The sequence below is a fragment of the Nymphaea colorata genome, chromosome 2, assembly GCF_008831285.2.
Source record: "Nymphaea colorata isolate Beijing-Zhang1983 chromosome 2, ASM883128v2, whole genome shotgun sequence".
NCBI lineage: Eukaryota > Viridiplantae > Streptophyta > Magnoliopsida > Nymphaeales > Nymphaeaceae > Nymphaea > Nymphaea colorata.
The window spans coordinates 31,027,145-31,054,925 of record NC_045139.1 but is presented as its reverse complement, the minus strand read 5'-3'; the positions used below and the strand labels follow the sequence as shown (position 1 = coordinate 31,054,925).

Below are 27,781 nucleotides of genomic sequence, written 5' to 3'. Positions count from 1 at the left end.
GTATTTGTATATTATGTTTATGAAAAAGACAGCTTTTGTAGAATATTATTTTGACATAACTTAACCGAAGGATGAATTGATATGGATTCTAATTCACCTAGAAACTGTTGATAAATTGATACAGTGAGAACCTGCAAGCTTTTCTTATGAAACAGATAATACTTCATCAGAGTGGGAACTGGTGATGGAGAATCCCTCATAAAAGCCAGGGTACCTAACCTTAAAGATTAGGTAAAAGTGGATAGCAATGGAGAAATTAAAGATTCACATGAAAGAATAAACAGGTGGATCTGGCGCAGAATTTTCTAGTACAGGCCATTTGAAGCTACTGCTCCTAGAAAATCTCAGTGCCATGGGAATGTGAAATTCCACTGCATGCAAGCAAGATGTTAGAAAGAGCATATCGATTAATCAGTTGAATGAATCTTTTGTCAGGCAACGTGGAAACTTGCTGCATTATAGAACTTGCTAGCAAATGAGAGGCTAATAATGTAGTGAATTATCTTACCTTATTGGTGGTGGTGTTGTTAAGAGAAATTACCTTTTGGAGACTCCTTTTTGCCAATAATTTCGAAAAGGAACCCTCCTTACAATTTTCCTAAGAAAAATGGTAGGCAAATAATGGAAGGGGTTATCTAACCTATAGACATGCACCACGGCGATACCATTATTGTTGTTAGAGAAATTTTCATTTTGGAGCCTACTTTTGCCAATAATTTCAAAAAACAAACCCTTTCTGTTTCATATAAGGGTCACGTTTCTTATAAAAATGTGCGACCATCATTTCTTATGAATATGATCCGATTTCTTATTCAAATACTTTTTTTTTTCATATTTGGATTCTTCCATTTTGGAGCCTACTTTTGCCAATAATTTCAAAAAACAAACATTTTCTGTTTCATGGGGGCGTTTGGTTGGCAGGAAAAGCACTGTTCAACAGGAAAAAAAATTCAAATTTTTAAAACTTTTCCATTTCATCAAACATGGAAAAAAAATTTGGACCGTTGAAGATGATTCTGGAAAAATATTTCCGAAAAAATTTCTCCAGCCAGAGGGGTGGAGAAATTTTTCCAGAAATTTTTTTGTGACCGTTGGAGGAAGAAATTTTTTCTCCCTCCTCCCTCTTTCTCTTCTTCCTCCTTCTTCCTCACCATTCCCATCAAACAAAGAAATTTTTTTCTAGAAAAATAATTCCTCCATAACAAACACAAACTGGTTTTGGAAAAACCGAAAATTTTTTCCGTTTCTTCAATTCCAGAAATTTTTTTCTAGAAATTTTTTTCCAGAAACTTTTTTCTGACCATCAAACGGCCCCATAAGGGTCACGTTTCTTATAAAAATGTGCGACCATCATTTCTTATGAATATGATCCGATTTCTTAATCAAACACTTTTTTTTTTTCATATTTGGATTCTTGGTTGAATCAGATATCCAAATCGAATATATAAGACATCCTAGTTTTGCGGGGGTGGATTCCCCATTTAGTCTTCTTGGGGTGATCAGTCTATTCATTAAAAAAATACCTTTATATTAAATATCCAAAATCTCATACTTTTTCTCCCAATGTTGTCAGAACGTCGATCATTTAATTATTTTTTAAATATTTTAAAATGCTAATAGTTGTGATTAATCTGTTTCTATTTTTTCAAATGTAAATCTTTTAATGTTTTTGGCCCTCTCGGGTGCAATGTATGACTTTTTCATTAAATAAGTTAGGCCGTTCATGTAATTAGTCAGTCAATACGGTAAGGCTGACCTCATTGAGGGAGATGAGAAATTATGAACTTCTTTTCGTAAACATGGCTTCGTCACCAACTTCCACTTTACACGCGTATTGAATGTCAACTGTTTAAAAGGATTAATGATGTCTTGGATCATTCCATCCCAATAGACGTTAAAACATGAATGCTAAATTTTAGAAAAAAAAAAAAAGATACATTGTTGGCAATTGATTTTTTAAATCTTAGGATAACCATATGGTATTTCAGTGATTGAATGATGCATTTATCCATCTAACTAGCGTCACTTATACGAAACATATCGATTATTGAAAGAAAAACAAAAAAAAAAATACCCATTACTTTTTTTCCCTCTCAATTGTCCATTATAATGGATCAAACAACGTTGATTAAATGATTGAGTGACTTTATATTATAAAACTAGCGTTACCATTCGATTTTTTATGAGTGATTATGTAGCAAGTGCATGGTTTGAAAGAACTTTATTATTTTAACTCATTTGTTTTAAGAAATGATTTTAGATTTACTTTTTCGGCCAATTTTTACACCAGTGATTTCCTTTCCTAGAAAAGTTACTTGGCCCTTTTCACACGGATTCTTGCAAATCCAGAAATCCAAACTGCGTGGATAGATGCAGAAAGTTCAAAACCTTTACGTTTGAAAACGAATTGTGAGAATTTGACGACCAAATTGAAATTTGAGAGAATCTTACTATTAGCAGTCTTAGCTCACACAGTGTGTACCAATTTAGGCATCAAATTTTTACAATTTTCAATTTTCTACCTCCAACATGCAAACCGTACAATTTAACTTACGAAAAAAAAAAAAACCTTGGTTGGCAGCCATGTTTTTTAATTACAACTCATTGCTTGCTTGAGAAAGCCGAAGGCCCATTTCTTTTCTCACCATGTTCTCTAAGATTTTGTGTTGTGTCAATACTTGGGATGGGTCCAATGTACATAATGTGCATTCACTTTATTTCTAAAACAAAATCATAACACTCACAGGAATTTAATTAAAATAAAGATATGTTACTTTAATAAAATGCCCCGAATCGGACCAAGTGAAGCAGATATATTTAAACGGCGTACGGCAAGACCAAAGAAAAGAAAGCGGTTGTTTTCAGCCGTTTACATGTAAATTTCTTATGCAGGTGGACCGTGACCCAAGCCCACAAGAAAAAAATATTATATACTTGTTAATTGAATGACTTTTCCTCCCTAAAGAATATTCAACGCCCTATTTATTCTTTTAAGTTCTTCACGAGGTATCCATCCATTATGGATGAGCCGGTGAGCAGTGCTATCAATATTGGTCTGTACAGAAGCATATTCGCCGGTATGCTTCCTGTTGGACCGTTGACTCCTTGCTGATATTATAGAATGCCTGTACAAGTTTTAAAAATAACTTAAAATATTAGAAACTGATTTAGAAAATAAATTACAAAAAAAGTATGAAAAAGGATCTTGTAGAGTCGATAAACTCCAATTTAAAGCATTCTGGATAACCATGGCCAAGATTGGTTCAATTTTGAGATATCAAACACTAATATTTCTTCACAATCCAAATAGAATACTTCAATAATAAAGTCTTCAAATCATCCTATATCTAAGAAAGAACTAGGAAACCTGCTTTGAAGGGTAATCAAACACTTAATTGAAATCTCCAAGATGTCATTAAGATTAATCTTGATTTATCCTTATAAAAATGATTTTATTTTTATTTTATTTCTACAAACATTTTTTTTTTCATTTTGAAATAAAGGTACAAAGCTCGTCTTCTAGCAAGTTCTTCATTGAAAAACAGGATTGGGGAACAGTTCCGGGTCTAACCCATCACTGGGGGACTCAGATCTAACAAACTAATACTGGGGTTTCACAATTGTCAGGCAAAAACAATGGGGTTAGTTAACCCCAAAGAAGCAAACAAACACAATTAATCGCCAAAAAATTCTAAAAATGCAAATACTTCATATGTACATGTGACATACATGTGGGTAGAGAGAAAGTTGTCTCCCCAACATGGGCACATGCACCTTTGAACATTTTCTTCTAAAAAATAACCTCTACTTCAAAATTTACTCCTATAAGTTTACCCAAGCGCCGCCGAAGTAAGGGCACAAGGGTATGACCTTTTGATTTTCCTCAAGTATATATATATATATATAATGGATAAAAATAAAAAATCTGTTGCTTAAATTACTGTGAACCCGCATCATGAACCATTGTTGCATCATAATTAGTTGCTAATACTCTTATAACGACTGTTTTTTAGTGACAGATCTTTAAATTTTTTAATTATCCGATACCATCCATCGATCCAGCCGATTTGAACTCCCCAACACAGATGGAAAAGAGACGGTGTGTGCGTTGTACACGTTCTTTAAGTGGGATGGGAAGAAAGAGTCTCACAAAGAAAGGAATGCCATTCGCGATGAAAAAAACAAAGGAGGGGTTCCTCCTCTCACGTGATACGAAGAAAGCCAGCCTCTTTACCCAATCCCTCCCAGCAATAACGGGCAACACTTTCAAGTTGCACATCTTGTTTAGATGAAAAGCATCCGGAAGAAAAAAACAAGAGATGTTTTATCTTGAGATCATAAGTCTCTAAGCAACCATCGAATCCTTCGTCTACGGACAGAAATTACCTGTCACCAAATTGACAGAAATGACCTGTCAATGGAAAACTTCAGCACATAATAAAAAATTCATATCCCGAGATAGCCATGGTAATCATGAAGAATAAGTTTGCGGAGAATTTTAGCATCTTTTGCAGCTAGATACTGAGAAAATCATTGCAGACTTTTCAAACTTTTCCAATAACTGTCGTTAACATTAGCATCAGACCCTTTTAAATTTTGCGCCTGTCAGGTACCTAGTTCGACGTTCACCTTTAGTAGAAACCTTTAATATTTCTTTCTCTAATATCTCAGCAACCCTCTGTAACACATCAAAAATTTATAAGGGAGCCAGCTGCCGGCATCATGCAGATGAAGAGAGAGAAAGAGAGAGAGAGAGAACAAAATAAAAGATATGGTGTTTAAATATATGTCGAGTTGACTCAGAGCCTCCAATTCCCAACCCGAGTTAACCTGGCCCAATGAGTGTTTTTTATGGAGCCAACCGTTCAAAATAACCAGCCTAAGATTGGCTCATCGTGGGCCAAATACCCAACTACCCATCAGGTACTTGACTCGATATCCACCCTCAACCATACAATTTGAATGGTAAATATCTTCGCATAATCCGGTAAATGTCCAGAGTAGCTCATCATATGAAGAGATGAAAACTAGATAACAAACTAAATTCCAATTATTTATTGAATTTGACTTTCTTTACCAAATTCTTTGGATCTATTTTGGTAATCGGACAAACTCGACCTCATTGACATCCCTAGCTTTTGTCTGCAAAATTTGGTCATAATGAGACCATTTGGGCGGCTTGGCCTCTTCCTTTTCTAGGCGAGGACCCGAAGTGTGTGACCATTCGATCGATGGGGCTTTGACAAAGATGAAGCCACAAAGCCACCTCCCTTATCTTCTTGGCGGCCATTGTTAAGCAGACAAGCTTGCTTGTCCCACATGGCTCCAAAATGTTTGCAATAATTTCCTTGACAACTGAACGAGTTGTGGGCTGTGGTCGATGAGGATGTGAACGGGTCAGATCTAGGGATAAGGATGTCAATGGGATATTCACTAGTTTCCAATACATTGAATCTAAAGTCCGATTTCACAATCCGAATCTGTTGTGAATCCGACTTTTACAGTCATACCCGAATCCGAATTTGAATTTTTGAACTAAACCTTATCGATTGTCAAAATGTAAGAGCACTGGATATAATATGTTCACTTAAACTAAATCTAATCACATATTTATGTGCATTCGAATCCGATCCAATCTCATTTTGGATTTTTTTTTTATATATCTATTTTTTTGAATGGTTGGATATCCGATCCAAACCGGATCTTATCAATCTCAACTTGACCGGACTTTACATGACCGCTGCCAAACTATAGTTTGGAGCCAGATGTTACACTTTGTAGCACCAAATACAGATCCCATATCTGAGCAACGTATTTAATCAACATCATACCTTAGCCAGGTCCAGATTCAATTTGGGTTCAGGCCATCACATCTGCATCCAATTATTGATAGGACCTTACTTCTATTCATAGAACCAAGTAATCAGGTATGGATTCAAGTCGATTGTTGGATAAGTCCAACCTATTTTGAACCTTTCCCAAAACATGGATATCATTATAATAGATGATCTAACTTGGACCCACGTGAAAGATACAAAGATGATGGATGTGGACGGTTGCATAAGTTGAAGGACATTATTTTTGGAAGAAATTGAGAGAATATTTCAGAAGAAGGAGACTCTTAATCATGGAGGAATCGGTCCCAAGTAGAAGTGTAGAACACGGACAAGGGCATCTTAGAGAAACCGAGGAATGCTTATCAAAGGTGCAGTTAGAGCCACAAATGAACTAAGAAGCAACATCGGAATCCTCTTTAACACCAATTGACAGAATATTCCTTCCCAAAAGATAGAGAACTTTTGGAGTTTGAAAGTGGATACGTACATAATTACAAGCAAGTGAGAAATGGATATGGGCAGCAAATGGTTCTGATTAATATTGACTTTTGGCCATTTGATGAACAGATCATCCTTCCTGTTCTTGGCGTTCAGGACTGTTTCATGATTAAGTAAAAAAGCAGGACACCTGCCAACTAAAGTGTACCACAACCATACAATTAGTAATCCATTAAATGCACCATCTAACATAAGCTACTCCAGCCCAAATTTTGAACAGTTGAATCTGAACCCTATTCTCAGTGAAACAGAAGCAATGAAGTGAATACTTGACAACCATTGAACTTGAATAAGATGGAAAGAACTTGGTCTACTACGGAGCAGCTTACAAGTTAATGTCATCATCTACGGGCAGTATCATTTACAAAATGATTCAAGAAACTTGTCTACAATAGCCGTATAAAATTAGTCAAAAGATAAGCTCTAAGCACAAGCACTACACAAACCAAATGTCATCAAATTCAGGGCGGACCGGCCAATTGAAATCAGTACAACCCAAATGCAAACGCAGCTTACATTCAAGGACTTCAGCCATAGTCATTGTCACTCTTCCGTGTGTTACTCCTCTTCTCTAAATTGCACACAGTAGGCACATGTCATGTTTTGTAGATCTCTTCATCTATTTCGTATATATTCCGAGCTGTTTCCTCTGTTTCAGAACTTTTGACTCTTATATTTCAGAAAAGTAAAAAAAAAAAAAAAAAAAAAAATTCCGCATGTCAATATCTTTCTTTAAAGGCTATTATATTGGCCACAAGCAAAAAAGATGCCGGCTGACAAGAGGCTTGAAATCAATGCCGTATAAAACGACACTGCTGCCGTATCAATTTTGTGCTCATGGATGTAACATATTGGCCGATACGTTTCCTCCAATATCTTCCTATCGTGCTCCATTCTTTATTTTATGATTTTCTTAAAATAATTTAAAACACTTTAGATTGAAATGAAAAGTAAAACCCTGTATGGGAGTCTCGTACCATGCCAGGTACATCACGTACCTTATATTGTATCGGCCAGCCAAACCGATACAGTATTACAGTGGTGGTCTGTGAAAGAAGAAGCTACACTTTTCCTTTCACTCCCATAAGACTATTTCTGAATTTCAATGGTTGTGTCACATCTTCCAATTCTGTTACACGTTCAAAAAAATGGCACCAATTGTTACATACCGATCAACTATATTACACTCAGGGGCGGGCGGACCTGAGTGAGGATTTTCTTTAGAGGTGGGTTATAACTTATCAGTCCAGCGAATTTATCTGGGTAAGACTAAATGAAACTCGAATATAAAAAATACATTAAGTAATTAATTTTTTTTTTCAATTAACACCCCCCACCTCCTGCTACACCCTTTCCAACAAAAAAATACAATAACAAATTGACAACACGATATTCGGGAGCGTGACTCAGAAGGCAAACCCACATTTTGATAGAACAGCAGACCACCGAGCACGCTCAACTCTTCTTACAATAACGGTCCCCTCAGTAAGCCCAGTCCGCGATGCACGGCTCGGGCTCGCAGGTGGGACAAAAAAACGGGGCGATTCCGCTGGACCACTCACAGTCAACAGCCACAGGTGCGTTACGGCATCCTTACAAAGTGAGTAGGGATTGTTAAAATTAGCCAAAATCAGAGCCAAATCCATTCAATTCATTGGCTGATACAAAGACGTCACATGTCACGCATTAATCTAAAGTGATTTTACTTTTAGTTAACTTTTATATTAACTTTTGCTTACTGTTTTAAAATATTATACACATATATATATATAATGAAAAATTAGTCAATACTTAAGACCACTTAAATAAGAGACAAAAACCACTCGGATATGATGTTAAGACTGATTTAAGGTCCTTTTTTAACTTTAATCATGTCTTTTAACAATAAAAAGTTGAACAGTTCAAATAACAACAAAATTTTGATAGGAGAAAAATCAATCTTTTTACAAAAATAACTTGAACAGATTGAATTACTGTTTATGAACACATTAAGAAGTTCATATCTTGCTTATACATTCTGGATTTATACTCATTTGGGTAATGGATTAAAACCAAACCTTTTAAATTCATGTTAAGAAAGTGTTTTACAAAAATAAGAACCTTTTAATGTGTTTAGAAACACTAATTGAATATGAATCATGCTTTAGTTCAAATCATTTTTGTAAAAAGAAAAATGAACTTATATTACCAAAATTTTGATGTTATAAGAGAAGTTCATTTTGTTACTGTTAAAAAAACAACTTACTTAATATATATTTCTCATTAAACCAATCTTAAAATCATATCTGTAAGGCTAGAATTCATAAAAATTATTTTAATTAATTAATTTCAATATGTCTAGTTCTTCTCACTTATCCAAGTGGTACGGTTTTTACCAACTTTCATTTATAAATATATATATTCACAATCGATTCAACTGAATTGCTGAATCAACCGGCGGCTCAGCGCATTGGACCCAATCTCGCCTCCTCCATACTGGTCCTAAAAATGAGACAAAGGATCGTGGTTCGGGTTTCGATTTATATTGGAAACTAAAAAACTCAAAACATAGAAAATTTGCATTCTAACTTTTGAAGTTGAAAATTTGTTTACTTTAGAAAAATTAACGCCATTTCCTCTGTCTACATCGATACTTTAATTAGAATTGTATTCATTGGAAAGAGCAAGATAAGCTCTTTGACAGTTGTTCGAAAAGTTATACCCATTTGAAATTACGGCCATAATCGTTACTTTTTCAAAAGACTACTGTTAAAAAGGTGCACTTTCATACAAAACTTCTTAAAAGCAAACAACCTGGGCTTTTTACTTTCCCAGTCGTGATCTCCCTACCCATGACGGAAAAATAAGCATTCTATTCTAAAACATTTATTGACTAATTTTTTAAATGCAAAAAAAAAAGCTGGCCGATACGTGCAGACATGAACAATGCAGAAGGCCGATATAAAATGACAAACGTTCATTGTCAACATTAGATGGGTTGCACCCGAGCCACTACCCTTTTTAATGTTTATTTAGGAGTAGGCCGTGATTGTGTAATAAAGAAAATTTTATTTTTGAATTTTTTAATCTAAAAGATATCTGTCCAGGCTCAGACCCAGAAATACGGCTTGACTTGGAGAGATGTAAGGAAAAAGAAAAGGGAATACCGGAAGAAGTACGTGAAACGGAGGATGAGAAAGGGATAGTTTTCTAGCTAGATTAGGTTCTGCAATGGAACGTGGAGAAACAGACTTGGATCCAAAAGAGAGGCATCGAACATGAGGTCCGTATATCTGAAGGAGGTGAACTAAGGCCCCTTAGTCTGGTAACTTGTCTATAACAGGAAAACCAGCAGGCCCTGCACTGTAACCGCCGAGACGATCCTTTTACAGCACGCTTTAAATGAAATCTGACCTCGCACCCCAGCCACTGCCCTTCTTTCTTTCTGATATATATATATATATATATATATATATATATATATATATATATATATATATATATATATATATATATATAGTTTTTAGGGACCCAGATGGCGACTAGCTTAGCTGTGATCTTGCAGCAGTTTGAGCCTCCACAAAACCCCATCCTGCCCCCATGATCAACAGGCAAAATGGTCCAACTACAACCAGTGGGATTATTATAAGGAAACCCAATCACTTCTATGGGCTCCGACATCCCAACCATGTCTGTGTCTCTCTCTTTTCTCTTTTACCTGATCCGATTCCACATAGGAGTCTCTCTCTCTCTCTCTCTCTCTCTGAATGTCTTCATGTGAGAGAGAAGACCAACCGAAGAATATAAAGAGGACGACAAATAGAAGGCTCCCTGTGGCTGTGGGGTGGGTTCCGTCTCCTCAACCCTTGTTCCCTCCCTCTCTCTCGGGTGCTGAAACAATTTTGCCTGTGCCCAAGAAAAAAAAAGCTCTCAGAGACCGATACCCACAAACTTGATCCTCCTCCCTTTGATTATGAAGATGCCAACCTCACCCTTCGGCAGGAATTTCAAGGGCTACTGGAAGAAGGCCAACCTCCTGAGGCTCACGCTCATCGTCGGCGTTTGCTCCATCTTCTACCTGCTGGGCTTACACCAGCACGAAACCGGCGTAGCCGCAGTCTTGAACTCTGGCATTTCCTGCAGCATCCCGGCCAACTTCACCGTCTACGGCCACCAATCCGTCGAGCTCGACTTCGACGAGCACCATGCGGCGGAGAACCTTAGCCAGCCGGAGGCGGCCGCCAACTGGTCCCGCTCCTTCCCGCCCTGCGACATCCGCTACAGCGAATACACGCCCTGTGAGGACCGGGACCGATCGCTGCGCTTCGACCGCGAGCGGCTGGTCTACCGCGAGCGCCACTGCCCCGAGCGGAACGAGCTGCTCAAGTGCCGGATCCCCGCGCCGCATGGCTACAAGTTGCCGTTCCAGTGGCCGGAGAGCCGGGATTGGGCCTGGTTCGCTAACGTTCCCCATCGGGAGCTCACCGTTGAGAAGGCCGTCCAGAACTGGATCCAGGTGCAGGGCCAGCGATTCCGGTTCCCCGGCGGTGGCACTATGTTTCCGCGCGGCGCTGACGCGTATATTGATGAAATCGAGAGGCTGATTCCCTTTCGAGACGGGTCTATCAGAACCGCCATCGATACCGGTTGCGGGGTATGACGCCTCTCTCTCTATCCCTTTCTCTCTTTCTCCCGTTAATTATTGTTAGCATAATATCCATAACAGTAATTTTTCTGACTGTCGCCGTGCGGGTTTTTTTTTTTTGGTGGTTGGGAGGTTAGATAACTCGGTGGCGGTTGATGAATTTGGAGAATTCGGGAGTTTATTTCAGTATTTTTATTGTAATCCTGTTATTAGGCTCCTGGAGACCTTTTTAAGTCTTCTAAGTCCTAAATTTTAAGTTTCTTTGCAGAGTACCGAGATTTTAGGACCAATTTTTCACCGAGAAACAGGGTGCCTTTTCCTCTTTCTTCCTCAACTAGATCAAAATTTGTCACGTTGAGAAGGCTGGTGGTTCACTTTGTTGGTTTATTTTTATCATCTGTCCCGAGTTTCGCTTGCTTGAGACCAAAAATACCTTCTTCCGATGGAAAAATCATGGTGATTTCTTTACTTCTTGGCCCACATGTTGCTTTTTAGCAGACTCTATTTGCTTAATTTTAGGTGGCGAGTTGGGGAGCTTACCTCTTGTCCAGAGGAATACTGACCATGTCCTTCGCGCCAAGGGATACGCATGAAGCTCAGGTGCAGTTCGCGCTAGAGCGCGGCGTCCCGGCAATGATCGGAGTCATGGCGTCAAGGAAGCTCCCGTACCCGTCTCGCGCTTTCGACATGGCGCATTGCTCCCGTTGCTTGATTCCATGGCACAAATATGGTGAGAGGGAACTCTTTTTTCTGTATCAGGATTGCAGTTTAACTGAAAATTAGCTCAACGGTCACCGCACCCTCGAAAAATCCACATTTTCATCATAATTCTTGGTGCAGATGGGCAGTACCTGATGGAGGTGGATCGGATTCTGCGGCCAGGAGGTTACTGGATTCTCTCTGGCCCGCCCATCAACTGGAAGCGCCATTGGAAAGGGTGGGAAAGGACTCAGCAGGACCTCAGCGAGGAACAATCAGCAATTGAAGTGGTTGCTAAGAGTCTCTGCTGGAAGAAGATAAAGGAGAAGAACGACATCGCAATTTGGCAGAAACCCACAAACCACATTCACTGCAAGCAAAACAGGAAGGTCATCAAGTCGCCGCCTTTCTGCCAAGGCCAGGATCCTGATTCTGCATGGTGAGAATTTTTGCTAAAAATCGTTCAAACCGATTCATTCCTATTTGTTAAGGCAGCTCCTCTATGATTCTTGTAGGTACAAGAACATGGAGACCTGCATAACGCCGCTTCCAGAGGTCAACGGGATACAGGACATAGCCGGAGGAAAGTTGCAGAAGTGGCCAGAGAGATTAACAGCGGTGCCGCCACGAATTAGCAGCGGGAGCATCCAAGGTGTTACAGAGGAGGCCTACAAGGCCGATACAGAGCTCTGGAAGAAGAGGCTGAGTTATTACAAGACGGTGATAAACCAACTAGAGCAGAAAGGAAGGTATCGGAATATCTTGGTTATGAATGCCCATCTTGGCGGGTTCGCGGCGGCGCTGGTGGAAGATCCGGTGTGGGTGATGAACGTCGTTCCGGTGGAGGCTAAGCTCAACACTTTGGGTGTGATATATGAAAGAGGGCTGATCGGGACTTACATGAGCTGGTAAGATCCATACGTCTGCAGTTCCCAACTAGTTTTCTGCTGCTTCCGTGGATGTCTTTCTCCATGAGTTCTGCAATTTTTTTCCTTCTCTCTGAACATTCGAGCTTCTAGCACCAGTTTGGGTCTGTAAGTCTCTTCCGTGGACAATTTTCAGGTGTGAAGCAATATCCACGTACCCAAGGACATACGATCTCTTGCATGCTGATTCAATATTTACCTTGTACAAGGACAGGTATGAATAAACAAGCTTTCGTCTTCCACCTGAAACCAGTCTTGCTTTCTCTGTTCCATTTCACCAACTGTATCTTGTTCTTCCAGTAGATAAAGAGAGGATTCGGACATAAGCTGAAAGTTCTATTTGTTTGGTTTGAGTCAATCTCAGGATTCTGAGAATTGGGAAGTTTTCTATGGTTTTTTAACCAGAGTGGTTAAAACCATGAAGCTTACAGCAATTGGTTTGGCATTTTTTGCTCATCTGCAGAAGATTCAATCTTCTGTAGGGCCAAAAGGACTGCATGAATTGCATTATCCTTTCTCTCTTTCGCTGACAATCTTTGCATTTCATGTGCATCCTTCTGCATTTATACCTGTTTCTGCGATGCTTTATCTCCGATTGGACTTCTGCAAGTAATAATCCGCCTCGATTCAGGAATTTGAAGTCTCCTTGTCATTTTTATACTTCTTACTTTAGCTTCGGAATAGACACCGCTTGATGCATTTGTGTTCTGCGGATGGCCATCTACGGAGTTCCTAACGAACTCTTGCGTGCTTTACGCCTGTGTTCTGTTTGTTGGTCTCTATCATCCCTGTTGTCTTCGCCGATTTGAAGCTTTGCTGTACGACCTAGTTATTTTTGCTTCCGTTTCTTTTCCTTTTCTGCCGCCATTTTGCGATTCGACCAACTCATCAAAATTCTGTACTGTGAAATTTCCAGTACCCCATTCCTACAGACAGGTGCAGAAAATCGTTTGTCCTTCCAGGAAATTGCTCTTCAAAAACTTTACTGTCACTCTTCTTTCTTTACGCCTGTGTTCGATCTAAAGCAGGGAAGAAAAGAATAGCAAAATTATGTAAAGTCCCCACAGTTCGCTCCATAGCCATCAAACCGCCTCCGGTTCTATTGCAAATTTTCTCATCCCTATGATGTCTTCATCATCCCACGTGTTTTACTTTTTCCTGTAGATCTGAATCTGATCAGTAAGTTGCTAGTGAAAACACGTGCACGCACACACACACAGTTTCTCTCTCTCTTTCTCTCTGTCTAAAGTACAGTAAACGTGTCTATGGTTCAGGTGCGAGATGGAGGACATACTGCTGGAGATGGACCGGATACTGCGGCCGGAGGGAACGGTGATCTTCAGGGACGACATCGACGTCATCGTGAAGGCGAAGCCCATCGTGGACGCGCTGCAATGGGACAGCCAGATCATCGACCACGAGGACGGCCCCATGGTCCGGGAGAAACTCCTCGTCGCCCAAAAGCTCTACTGGACCGCCCCCGACGCCGATCAGCCCTCCCGCTGAACCAAGCAAGAAATCAAGAGGAAGAAACGAAAAGACGACCATGAAAAAGGAACAGAAGTTCGAGAAACACGGCAAACAAGAGACAGAGAAGCTGAAAACGAAGATGAAGGCTTCAGGGAAGTAGGTGAGGGAGACGAACTGAAGAGTGTTTCTTCGAAGCGGGAATCGCGCTTTCTCTTGGCAGGCGAGAGAGTGAGAGAGAGAGAGAGAGCGCGCCACGGCCGGGAGTAGACAAACGTCCGTCCGGCTTCCCGCCTTTTTTTTTCAATTTTTCATATATATTTTATTTTTCTATTCTCCTTCTTCCCGCCAAAACCGATGATCTTTTTCCCTCTTCCTCGATTCGGGAAGAAGGCTTTTTCTTTGTGTGCAATCTATGCTAATCCCGGGTATCTTCTAGCTCTTTCTATTTTCTATTGGGTTCAACCTAAGCGGATCGACTATACTTGAGTGCCGATTCGGATTCGAATTCGTTCATTTAGCTTAGCTGGATTTGATGAAAAAATCCTAATACGATTTACTAATTGGATTCGGATCAGTAAATATGTATTTTCACAAATGCAATCGTATTTGTTTTTTATTTCAGTATTCGATGAAGATTTGATAAAGATCTAAGTCTCTCACTTCCAAGATCTTAGTTTTGACTTTTAGGTGACCGTTGTCCTTTATATAGTTTGAATTTTAGGTGACCGTTTTCCCTTTATATTTTTTATGAGTTGGAAGGCGCAATTGGGTAGAAACTTTTTCCAGAAGAATTTCATCCTGTTTGGTAACTAGCAGACGGCAATGTACAGGTGGGAGCACTACCTACCTATGTATGACGAATTTTATTTTGTTTCTTGAGTTTTGATAGATCCTTCAATTTGAGTGTAACTCTTCCCCCCATTTAGAGCTCAGAGGAGTAATGCACCATCCTTCACCACCATTTACAGTTCAAATGAGTCTCGTCTCAGCCACCTTGCCATCCAGTTGCAGTGTTCCTCTTAAGGCTTTTGCTGTTTGAGCTTTTCCCTTTCCATTTACGCAATGATTCTGGGAATACAACTCATGCACGACAAATTCTGTCATGAGAAAGAACTTTTAGGCATAAATCTTCTTAGGAATTTATTGCAACTTGGACTGAAAATGAAAGTTTGTTCAGGTGAAGGGGAGAATAATCCCACATCCGAGCGAGATTCTTCCTCCCCCTTTTTTGTGCTTCCAAACAGACATAGCTCTTATGAGATTAACATTACACGTCCCCTAGTCTGACCAGCTAAACTATTATGTCCCTTGACGTAAAAATGCTTATTAAGTACCTTTCGGATATCCATTACAATGCTTCTAAAAACAAATCTAATACAATACTCAATGACAAAACAAAAGTACGTAATTAATCATAGGAAAACTCTTCTCCTCCTTTAGTGGCAGGCACGCATCCACTAAATTAAGACCTTGTGTTAAAAACGTCCTCACCCTTTTACTGTACTTATACACACAGACAGTCAAGAGATAACATGATAGGAATGTTTACAAAATCCTACGAGTGATACTTAAATTTGACTTGGATCTACGTTAATTTAATATTGATCGTGCACACCACATGCATACTAAGAAACGGCCATCAGGAACGGAACGGTGACAGTTAAATCAACAAGCCTACAGTCTGACTTGAAAGCTGCTTGATACCTCAATCTAGACCTTGCCCAAGCTTTTTAATTGTTTTCAGTCTTTAGCCTGGTCAAAGGGGACCAAATTGATCCGCTGGCCGTAGACCAAGACCATACACTCGACTGGGTGCCGGCATTTATCTTCAAGGGAAATGTAAGCTGAGAATACGTAGGGCTTGGCCTGGTCAAATGGTTTCACCAAACTCAATTGCCGGTTTAGGTGGCTGTTTAAGCAGCGATGTATGTACTCTTGCCACAAAGCTCAAGCAATAGATTTTTTTAGTGGCAGTCGGAGGAGTAAGCCGGCAGATACACGACCAAGAGACAACTAGAATAACACAGTCCATGTGCATCTCTTTAAGTCAACAAACGGGACTCATTTGCAACATCCAGAAAAACCATAGTTCTTACCCTTGTAACATGAATTCCACATCCAAACCAAACTCTCATTAACATTGCATAACCTACTGCGAAATGAACTGAAACACAGCCCCCTTGAAGTAAATAATTTCAAGATTGAATAAGTAAAAAGAGAGAATATCAGGAACGAATAGCTGCTGATGCACAGAATGGAAGTGTACTTTTTGTGCAACTCACAGGCCTTTTAATTTTTGGATTGTTTCTTTTTTTGGACATAACTTGACAAACTTTGAATTTCCAGCTCCGCATACCTCCGGAGAGGAATAACAGAAGGTATTTCCAATTTTCTACCTTGTATATGATGTAAAGGATGCTATTGGCTATAACAGTTCCAAGAAGAGAGCTTCCTGCTTACTGGAAAGACCTAGCTCACTCAGTGACAACTCTTTATCTGCCTCACTGAAGGCGCGTCGAGGATATGGCCTAACCTGCATGCATAGAGTAAAAACAGACATGTAAATGAACAGCGACACTGGACGGTCCACACTAAGAAAAACATTTATCAATACATCTCCCTCAAGAATGGAATACGCAAATCATATTCAAAATGTACGGAGAAATATTTCGTTTTTTAAAAGTGATCGAGATGAACTGTAGCCTTTTATGTCACATTTGAATCATTCTTTTATACAATAAAATTATGCTTCAAAGTACAAAAACGAACAGGAGTTGTACCAGTGTATAGGTGCCAGGTTTAACCACTCTTCCAACATCTATGAAATCAAAAAGCGACTGCAAAAAGGAGACAAGTTATAGGACAAGCAGAGTCAAACAAATTGGTTGAGAAAGCAAAGTGACAAAATGCCAGTGGTCGTACATGAAGTTTATCAGACTTCAGGAAACGTCGGCCATAGCGGCTACCATCTGGCATCTTTACAAGAAGTGTTACTGCAAGTTCATTGTCTGAGGAAGGCTCCTGAGGAAGGGAAGCTTCTTTCTCTACAAGTTGCCTCTCCAGTTCCTGCATGATAGATTACAAGAGAAAGCTTGTTACTTCCAATTAAATTGCAATTTTGTCTTGAGGAACACCAAGACACAAGTAAATAAAATCTTTTTCCGTCAAGTTTACACGCATGCAATCGAGAAGCATAAGCTCGAAATGATTTTCAACACAACCAAAAACAAAGCAGCAAAATAAGCTTTGGAATGAGCATGCAAAGTTGGCATAGATGCAGCACTTAACTGCACAAATGAAACACATAAAACAAAATAGCAAACTGAAAAGTTTCTGGCATTGGGAAGCACAGTCCAAATAGGTAAAGTTCACCAGCCAAGAAACGCATGCTGCTAAATTACACACCTAATCTCTGGTGTCATGCCTAGAATTGAACATTTACAAATTTCTGCAGCGGGGGCCAATCCTTCAACAACAACTCTCAACATCTACCACATCTTTCCTTTTTGTACACCTTGTGTGTGATATGGAAAACATAAGACACCCACGTCTGACTTGGTTTCTCAGCATCAAATTTCAACCATGACCACAATCATAAATGCAAAATGAAAGGTCACTACCTGTTGCTCAACCAATTTTCTGCAAGCCTCTTCCTCCTGCTGTTTTTTTTCTTGAATAGCAGCTTGCCTAGCAGCTGCCTCTTCCAAATGACGCCTTTCAGCTTCCTCTCTGGCTTTCAATTCTTTCTCCTGGTCTGCTAGAAGTGATGCCATATACTCATCATCCTGTTGTTCTCGAAGTAAACGTTGTGCTGTAAGGGTAGGAGAAGGTGGCCTTGGTACACGCCAAGTGTATGAGGGAATGCTGCTGTCTGAAGCAATTGGTGCACCTTGATCAGATGGATATCCAAATCGGTATGCAGCTCCCTCAGGTATTCTACCAAAAAGTGCAGCCTCAAGCATGACTGCCTCATCATGTTCTTCTGAAGATATACCTCCCCACTGCACACATATCAATAAACAAACATTTATTTAATAACAAAAGCTGAAAAACTTGGAGACGCATAACTTAAGGAAGCATAAAAAAAAAACAAATAGAGACACCTCATCAGGATGAAAATCGTCGATGTTATCCTGAGAATGAGTAGAAACATGATTTGGTTCAGTAGTTGACGATGGTGTTTCTGGCAGTTGATCAGCTTCACTGGAAGCGTCTGCATGTCTAGAGGCAAAACGCCTTGACCTGTTCCTAACCAAGGGCTGTTCCTCTGCCTCATCGTTGGACAAACTTCCTTCTTCCACATTGATACGACTCGAAGTTCCCTTTGACATACCAATATGGCGCCTCCTAGAAAGGGAAAAAAAATTATTCAAAGAAAGCATACATCTCAACAAGTTTTATGATCATGCTTCAGTATGCAACTAAACAAAAGCCCTAACAAATCCAGACGAGATCATACAAATGGAAAAGGAATCAAAAGACCTGAACAGATTCACATCACAAATGGAGTAAGTGTGGGATCTGGAAGCATTTCAGGGCAATCAAATGTTGAAGACAAAAAATGGCAAGACTCAATGCACCAAAAAACAAACGGAAGATCGCTAGCTGTCTTCGCAGGCAAGAAAATCTTTCCTTTTCAGATTATTCTGAAGACAGAGGGCCATTTTCTACTTCATAATTGTCTAAAATTTCAATATTCACCTTCCATCTGCATTAGAGGTTCCATCTTCAAAGTCAGGCACATTCAATAGCTCCTTCTCTAACACTCCATTTGTGCCCCTCTGTTCACGGAGTGCCTTCTCTTGCTCTGCTGTCTGAGATCAAGAAATGCAACCTTCAACAATATACAATTAAAATAACAAAGGAATAAAAAAAAAATCCAACCTTCAACGATAATGAGACAGCCCGTGCAAGGTCATCATCTTCCGTAACAGGGGGAATTTGTCTACATTGAGGGCCAGCTGACTCCTACATGACAAGTGGTTAAGACATTAGTCAAAAGCCACTCCTCAATAATGAATGGTATTTGATGCTGGCCACAAAGGAATAACATACATCAACAATGCCAGAAAGCATCACGTTGTTTGCTTCCTTTTTTGAAGCTTCAATAGCAGCTTGCAACATCTCTTCCTCAATGTCATTGTCTGTAATATTGGTCAACTGTGGAGCACTTGGTTGAGGAAATCTCTCAACAAAGGCACCATCCAAACTATTGTTCGCATTTAGATTTCGACCTGCAGGGTTAACTTGTGGAGTGGTGGTTCGAACCTCATCATCTTCATCATCAGCAACTGTTACAGTCCCATAAGTTTCTGGCACATGTAAATCCACACTTCCAGAGATATCCTCAATGGTAGGCCCAGTCCCTGAAGGACCAGACTGCCCTCCACCATCCTTAAACTCTATAGGGATTTCCCTGACTTCTCTGGGTTCTGAAACCCAGGGTCTACGGCCTTGAAAATCCGTGGTACTTCTCCCATCAAAGAAATCTTTCACAAAGTCTGCGTCTAGGAGTGAAAACGGATTCAAACTAGAACCTGCAAAAAGAGATGGTCCTGGAAGCCGTTGAGGTTCTCTCTCTACTGGATCCACATCCATGAAATCATCTTGAGGTGCAGGAATAGCTGGCTGTTCACTGAAACACAAAGTTTCCAACCATTTATCAATAAACTGAACAAACAAAACCAGTAAACAATAGTTTCAATGAAAGCCAAAAGATGCCCTTCAAATACATACATGCGCCTTTCCCCTTCACTAAAAAACGCATTGACAGCTTGATTGAGATCGCCACCATGTTCCTGACAACAATCAGGGCAGAAATGAACAACTATTTCTGGAAAATAGTACAGTAAAGAAAGCCCATTGTTATATGAGTAGGAACCACAGTAGCTTAAAAAAAGGACGGAACCATATCTGATTTAATATGATATCAGTCATATCTAAAATTGTATCATGTATGAAACCATAAAGAACATCAAAGAAAACATTATTTTGCCAGTTATTTTCCAATTAACCCCTTCACCAACACAAGACTCTCTTACTAAAATTATATTATACATAGTATGGACAATTAAATAGGAAATGAAATGTCACATGAAAACATCATAACCAGAAGGGATTGAAGGAAACATGTTATTAACGACAGACAATGGACAGCATACCCATTAGGCTTCTGGAAACCTAGCTTGTTTCGGGCATGATATGGCCGTCTTAAAGAGATGCTGAAAACCACGCCCTGCTTGGTCCAGCCAAACAAACTACAGGATCAGGTTTTGAGTTTCAGAATCGTCTTCAATGGGGGAATATAACATCTGGCTTGAAAATATGAAAAAAATTTGAAACACAATTACATAAGCACCCTCTTCTCAAATTAAAACCTTTTAAAAAGAAGATCAAACTCAAGGAAAGTTTTAACCGCAACTGGGTAACATGGGAATATGTTAACTATTTATTTTCTCTTTTTATTTCCTTTAACACCTCCCTCTCTCTGCGCTTGAAGGAGAATGTGCTCTCAGGAATCTTGGTTGGGCCCTACGAGTCCCAACTCCAGGAACAGGTCAACCAATAACCCCCACCCCCCACCCCACCCCCCCAACCCAAAACCAGACAAAAACATGTGACACTGGCATAGAACAATTCAAATATCAACGTAAGAAAACAATCTTCAATATTCTAATTCAACAAAGAACTTTTTCACCCGTTTTGGTTAGACCAGCTGGAATGCCAAAAATACTATTAATGATCATTGACTAATTAAACACCGGCAATGGAAATTATAGTCAAGCACTTCCCTATGTTGCAACTACTGGAAATGTTGGTGATAGACATAGAAGCTCGACCACTTTCAACCCATTCCTTGCTTGTCAAGCCCCAGGCCAACCACTGAAAGTACAAAGAGTGGTCCATGTGAAGGGGGCATGTGAATCTCGGCCCTGGCCGTCTTCATGGGACACTGGTACTTCTCCTATGTAATGGATTGGATCTAGGTCAGATCCAAAGCTCATCCAGCTTTACACTTTACTGCTTGTTCTTGTTTAATCCTAAAAATTCTCAACTCCAGCAGCCAGCAATCTACTACACTGATCAGCAATGGCCAGGCAAAGTGCCTCTCACTCTTTCTCTCTCCCCCCGACTTTCTTCCTTGGTTTTGATATTCTTCACCAACAAAAGGTTTTCTCCAAAAATAAAATGCTTTGTTCCTTATCTTGTTAGACCCTTCATTTTTTTTCTCCAAGTTCAAAGATCAGAATCTATTTTTCCATTTTTTTTTTGGTTTCACAATCCATCCTTCTTTCTTCCTTAACATCTTGCTTTTGTTCAAAAATCATATTGTTGTAGTGCTTAAAATGTTTTCTACAGTTTATTGTGCATCTGATATCTTATTTTCTGTACAGTAATTGTCTGTACAACTTACATTCTCTTTTATTCATTTTGCAGAGCATTTTTTGTACATCATTATGTGCATGTCTTATTTTCCCCTAGCAGTAGCAATGCAAACAATACTGTTTTAACAGGGAAAATACCTATCAACAGCTTATAGGTATGGCTGCACTTCTGATGAAATTTCAGTGCTGCACATTCCATACAGTTACCTGCATTTGTACCTGTACAGGCAACTATGTGGCATTTGTACCTGTACAGGCAACTATGTGACATAGCCAGTGATTGATAAGCTAGGCACTCCAATGCTCCCTCCACCAAGTCAAGCCCGCTAACCCTCCAAAGCTCTAACCACTACAAAAGAGTGATACAGACAACCAGTGATGGTGTTGGCTTCTACAAGGCCACATGTTTGAGTCTATAGAAATTTCTCAAGCCAAGCCATCTAATAAAGATACACTATTCCACAAGAAATCTTGGTCCTTCATTCATATTTCTTGCACTCACGTAACCACAACGAATTAGGAGCAGCTACATCCACCGGAAGATCTATAGAATCTCAATCTCTATTTACTTGAATGATGCTATACATAGCATTCAAAGTTCTTTCTTAACTTAACAAAAGTGAAGAGCCTAAACCATCGGATACAAAATCTGGAGAGGATTATTTGGTAAAGCTTCACTTGATAAAATCAGAGCAAACATATTCATCAATGCCAAACCCACTGCCTATGGATGCTCACGAAACACTGCACTAAGTATGGTGAACCAAGATTCTATAGGCATCAAAGACAATCACCTCTGGTTGAGATATCTACAGATTCTACACTGATATGGTTTAGCTATTAAATCATATATACCATGATTAGCTGTTATACAGCTTTGCACCACAGCATACAAGACAAGTCGCGAATGGTTTCCCAAGCAGGTGAACAACACCAATCTATTCAAAGTTCAAACCCATCAATAGCAACAGTTGTGGCGGCGCCAGCACCTAGCTGCTCTAGCCTTTTTCTTCTCTGGGTACCGACTTCAAAACCATCTAGCTCTAACTGGATCTGTGCTAGACCTTATCTAAGCTGCATATAGGCTCGCATAGCAGTAGGACAGGCATTTATTGCAGTTAAACTATATCATACTTTTTTATATATGAATAACTTCTTTGAATAATCAAAAGAAAAACAACACTCACACTGTGTCACGCGATCAAACTACACTTATTTAACACAAAACATCTATTAACATGGTTTTTCAGTAGTAAAAAAGTTACTCGGTAAATAGGCAATTACAAATACATTCACAACCCTGGACTAAACAGAAAAACGAAAACACATGAAAGTGAAATTATGTGTCCATAGGCTCCATACCACAATCCTTGGTAAAGTTAGCTCCAGACCACTTCTCTATACCACCCCAAACAAATAGAAAAGGATGACCTGCATGCATTGTTATGCTTGAATCCAAAACATAGTTGCCAATTTACATGCCTATTTAGCAAACAGATATGTTGCAAATAGGGTGTCTTTAGTGTTTAAGCTTACCCTTTGAGTAACCTAAAAAATCACAAACTACTTGGTAGAAGAAAAATTCTACAATTTACATTGGTGCAACTGCGATATTGAGAATGTGGCATTACTTCACCTAGTCTCAATCTCAGTGCTCTGATATGAGTTGATAAGTTTCCAGAGAATTGAGAAGAATACAGATCAAAGTGGGCTTTTTGAAAGGTGTATAGGACACCTAGAGCGATAGTACTATGGAAACTACTCCTTGTCATATCATACAGAAACTGGTACAACCAGATGCTTTCTCTAGACAAGTTTAAATATATGGGTTGGGGGTGGTGGTGTATGTATATATATCTAAAATACTGGAAGCATTCAGATACGTGATGTTCTAGAGCTATTCAGTGATACAAGAAAATGCCATAAAGCAATGCCACTCTTGTGTCAAGGTTCCAAGATATGCTTCAGCCATGGACATGGCCCGAGCACAGAAAATTCCATGCCAAAATATAGTCAACATACTGTAGCTCTCTTTGTCTACTTTGGGTACAAGACAACTTTGACCAAGCCCAATCATGTCATTCTGTGAACTTTTAACATTTACAGTATTTCTTTTATTTGGACTTGCCCTTTTCCGCTAAAACCATTTAATCATAAAAGTCATAGTATATCATTTATAAATGTATTAACTACTGTTTGGTAATCTTATTTTTCTAGCCATTGCACCCAAGCATCTTATCAAATTGCATTGCACCTGTAGCTATGTAACATAGGAAATTCTGAACATATTACCAACAAAAAACATGCATCCACGCATACACACATCATGATAATATAACGTACAATGATATGTTGCCATCAATTATTAAGTACATTAAGAACGAAAAAAATACTTTCTATCTCTCTCAATATTTTACCCATTATTCACTTAAATACATTCATAAATTCTTTAGACCTTTTACCCCATGGAAGAAATGTGTGTGGCTCTTTAAATCCCTAAATAAAGGCGAGGAGCATGCATATCCAGCAAAAGCGATTTTAACAACAGATGCAAAAAGCAATGCCATATACTACGACACACGGAATATGTGGGTTTAGCCCACGTACCCGTGTCGATACGCCGACACGGGAATATGGATAAGGGTGGATATGGTTTGGATCGGGTCTAGGTCAGACCTGATCTGAACCAAAAAATGAACCTGATTTTATGTCGCAAAACCGACGAGCTCTCCCACTTCACCGGCGACGATTCTGCAGCAGAGAAGTTCGGCAGCTATGGCGGGCAACGGCGACGACGTCCGGCCACCTACGGCGACGTCCGGTGGTGTCCGGCGACAACCGGTGATAGACAGGTAAGTGGTTTTTTTTTCTTTTCGATATTAAAACTTAGGGTTTAATGTTCTTGATTTGGGGTTTTTTTTTTCTGTTTTTGGATTTGCCGATTTGGGGATGTTTTTGTTTGAAGATTGGACGGTTAATTCGTCGATCTTGATCTTTAACTCTTCTTCAATGCTATGGACGTTTTTTTTTTTTGGATTTGCCGATTTGGGGATGTTCTCTTTGAGTGTGTATGGCTGTATGCGTTCGTTTAAATTTGTATGATTTCCTGTTCCATGATTTTACCTGTTGACTGTTGTATGATTTTTCCTGTTGTAATTTTGTATGATTTTTCCTGTTGTATTAGTTCTCCTCTTACAGAAAACAGTAGAAGAAGAACAGCTGTTTATCAATGTTTTGTGATAAATAATGTTTTGTTTGAGACTTTCTTATGACATTGAGATTGTAAGAGTGAACTATTAATTTGATGTTTTTTTTCATTTTATCATTTGAGAATATAAAATTTGCCGTATCCACGTATCCAAAAAAATTGAAAATTGTCATGTCCGTACCCGTATCGTACCTGAACCCATGTGACATAGGCCATATATTTGTAAATGACATGAACAATAACGTCCCTGTTGTTGAATTTTAACCCTGACTTGAATGAAAACAACCTAAACACAAATGCAGAAGCATTCACAAGCATGACGAAGACGCACAGATTTAAGCCTAACAAAAGACATGACTTCAAGAAGCAGAAGTATAAAACCACTTTTCTTTTCTTTTTTTTTCTTTTTCCTCCCAGTTACGTGTATGCAGTGAAAAGGTATTATCCGGCTAGAAGCCAACAACAAAAGGTGCAATTCACTGCCACTTCAGCATAATGCTCCAAACAAAAAGGAAAACAGAAAAGAAAACCAAGAGAGGCAATCCAAAAACACCAAAAACTCAAAAACTGCAGCCAGAAACGGCAACGGAAGAACAAACTGCCAAATTATCAACAGGACACGGACGATGAACCGACCATCTATGATTCCATACGCTTAATCTTCACAATGTAATCCGAATTATCGCAGTGAATTTGACTTCCCAACATCACCACCAAAACCAACTCAAATAGCTCCATTTACCAAAATCGGACGGGAAAGAACAAACGAAGCGACAGGAACCAAAACTAAATCACAAGTTCCACAAACCAAACCAAGATACACATGAACTGAAGATCCGAATTCCGAATAAGGAAGCAATTCACCGAACAACATCGGACAGTGAAACACAAAACCACCAACATCCTAATTGTCACCGCCCCACACGACCAAAAACTTCCTACAGCCCAAAAGCAACCCCATCTCCAAGGCCGGAGGACTAATGTCAGACAAACAGAAAGGAAGGAAGCACGATACCTCGAGCAGCTGCAACGCCACCGCTTCGGTAGCGCCCGTGATGCTCATAAACATCTCGATCGCATCCTTCTCCGGCCTCGCCATCGCCGAACCAAATTTTCCAAGAGAGAGAGAGAGAGAGAGAGGGTCTGGTTATCGTCTTCCTCCCGCTGAACGACGACGGTGAGGATTTGGGGGTTCTTGTAGTCGGTTCGGAAGACGACGTTCACCGATCTAATGATTTTCATTAATATTTTAATTAATCTTTCCTTACTCTAGCTAGGTAACCCGTCGTCTCGTAGTTTCCTCCTCGCAGCCGTAAAATTTTATAAAATCCCAATACTATTTTCATATCAAGCCTCATAGATGAATATTTTACACGTGTCCTCACGAGCCGCCAACCATCAGCCTCGACGGCTCTAACCCGTGGGACTTGATTTTTGGTTCTGCATAAGGTCACTTCCGTATTTACCTGGTCAAAAGAATAGACGTGGCAGAAAATAAGACGATTATGGCCTTTCTTGTTTATATGACGAAAACGTCCTAATGAAGACTCGAAATTCATAGGGTTTGTAGGGTGACGGGTTGGGAATTATGCGGTGTTTCAAGGGCATTTGTTTGTGTTTGCGGTTTGGCGTGATGAGTTGGTGACTATGGGAAGTCGGGCTTTTTATGAAGGGAGGCCCCAACGGGACGCCTTAGCTTTTGTAACGTGTACACAAAGAAAGAAGCGGGGCAGAAGGAATCATGGGTTGGCAAATTGTGGTGGACCCTTTCTCTCTCTTCTCCCTCCCTTCCCTGTTCGAGATCCCAATCGTCCAAACAAGATCATCATGTTTTGAATCTCCACGTACATGGTTTTAGTACGTCACAGATATGGCCCAAATATGGTTCAGTGGACGCCTGCAAACAGTTGGTATTTGGAGCAGCTCAATATATTAAAGAGGCCGGTTCCAAATCAACAAAAAGATAAATCATATAATTGATTTCTCACCCTCCCATAAGTCCAAGGAGTTAAAGATATCAATATATTTATTTTGGATCAGATATCTGGTCGAACCATTCTAAAAAAAAAAATAAGATATGGAGAAAAATTAATATTTGACTAAGAAATCGGATCAAATTCATAATTAAGAAATGACATTGGATTGAATTTAGATATACACAAATATCTGATGGGATGGGATTCACATCAAATTTAATTGTAAAGAAATATTGTATATCCAATGCTCCTGCGTTTTGAAAATCTATGGAATTCAGTTCAAAATCGAATTTAAATTCAGATATGAATATAAAAAAACAAATTTGGGTTGTGCAATTAGATTTCGGGTTCAGATTCAGGTGTGACTTTTCTTCGTTTGTATTAGAATATAAAAAACATATACAGTTAAGAACATGCCTCCTTTAAATCCGAGCCAATGACATCCTAAATATCGTAAGGCATCATTTGATAAGAATTTGTTTAATGATTAATGAACTATCATACTGGAGGTTATGAACAAGGAGAACACTACACTTATGGAAACCTGAATACTAATGTAACCTCCATGGTCAAAAGTGGATTGGACAAACTTTCTTGGGGAGATTTTTTTTTTTTTTTTTTTGGTAACGTAAGAGTTCGATCCATTATCTAGAAGATCCACATGGAACCTATCAATAACAATTAAAGCAACAAGATCTAATATCAGACTACCAGCTTCGAAGCTATTCAATCCGTCACCTTTACAAGGCAGGTGAAGCGGCAATTGGCCTTTATTACTCTTGATTTTTCTGGAAAAAATTGTTTCGTTACAGTTAGATTCTAGACGTCCGTCCTCTGTAACTTATTTTGGTAAAGATGGAAAGCTCATAAACGTGTCCAGCATGGTCAAAATAACGACGACCAACCGCCAGCAACATTTTTTCACATGAATGCTTCTTTAATGGAGTAAACGGCTAGTGTTAATATTAGGATTCTGATAGATCCAAATCTGAACATGAAACACTAACAAATCCAATCTGATCCATGTTGGATGTTAGCAAATCCAATAACACGGCGTGATTTGATTTGAAAATTAGAAAAGATATGGACGAATGCACAAGGTTAAGAATCAACCTCTAAAAAAGTGAAAATATTTAAACGAATTAGCTACTCAAAGAG

The 27,781-nt window shown here is 39.3% G+C and overlaps 2 protein-coding genes across 2 annotated transcripts; one reads left to right on the top strand and one right to left on the bottom strand.

Annotated features, from left to right (window-relative positions):
- Positions 1-9,983: 9,983 nt before the first annotated feature.
- LOC116248954 (probable methyltransferase PMT15) lies at positions 9,984-14,499 on the top strand. The gene is made up of 6 exons (XM_031622007.2): positions 9,984-10,968; positions 11,479-11,689; positions 11,800-12,097; positions 12,174-12,566; positions 12,721-12,798; positions 13,859-14,499. The coding sequence occupies exons 1-6, from the start codon at positions 10,288-10,290 to the stop codon at positions 14,088-14,090; spliced, it is 1,893 nt and encodes a 630-aa protein (XP_031477867.1). The 5' UTR covers positions 9,984-10,287; the 3' UTR covers positions 14,091-14,499.
- Positions 14,500-16,234: 1,735 nt separating this feature from the next.
- Positions 16,235-25,848, bottom strand: LOC116248955 (plant UBX domain-containing protein 8). The gene is made up of 10 exons (XM_031622008.2): positions 25,663-25,848; positions 19,791-19,852; positions 19,110-19,689; positions 18,939-19,022; positions 18,756-18,868; positions 18,158-18,401; positions 17,675-18,055; positions 16,977-17,120; positions 16,835-16,891; positions 16,235-16,587 (listed from the first exon to the last, which is right to left on the bottom strand). Exons 1-10 carry the CDS (start codon positions 25,744-25,746, stop codon positions 16,480-16,482), a joined length of 1,857 nt encoding a protein of 618 aa, XP_031477868.1. The 5' UTR covers positions 25,747-25,848; the 3' UTR covers positions 16,235-16,479.
- Positions 25,849-27,781: the final 1,933 nt, after the last annotated feature.

Coding starts and splice junctions, on each gene's coding strand:
- LOC116248954 (XM_031622007.2), top strand. CDS start 10,288: ATGAAGATGCCAACCTCACCCTTCGGCAGGAATTTCAAGGGCTACTGG. Junction 11,690..11,799: donor GATTCCATGGCACAAATATG/GTGAGAGGGAAC, acceptor TTCTTGGTGCAG/ATGGGCAGTACCTGATGGAG. Junction 12,799..13,858: donor TTTACCTTGTACAAGGACAG/GTATGAATAAAC, acceptor TCTATGGTTCAG/GTGCGAGATGGAGGACATAC.
- LOC116248955 (XM_031622008.2), bottom strand. CDS start 25,746: ATGGCGAGGCCGGAGAAGGATGCGATCGAGATGTTTATGAGCATCACG. Junction 18,056..18,157: donor ACGATTTTCATCCTGATGAG/GTGTCTCTATTT, acceptor ATATGTGTGCAG/TGGGGAGGTATATCTTCAGA. Junction 16,588..16,834: donor AACCTGGCACCTATACACTG/GTACAACTCCTG, acceptor CTATGCATGCAG/GTTAGGCCATATCCTCGACG.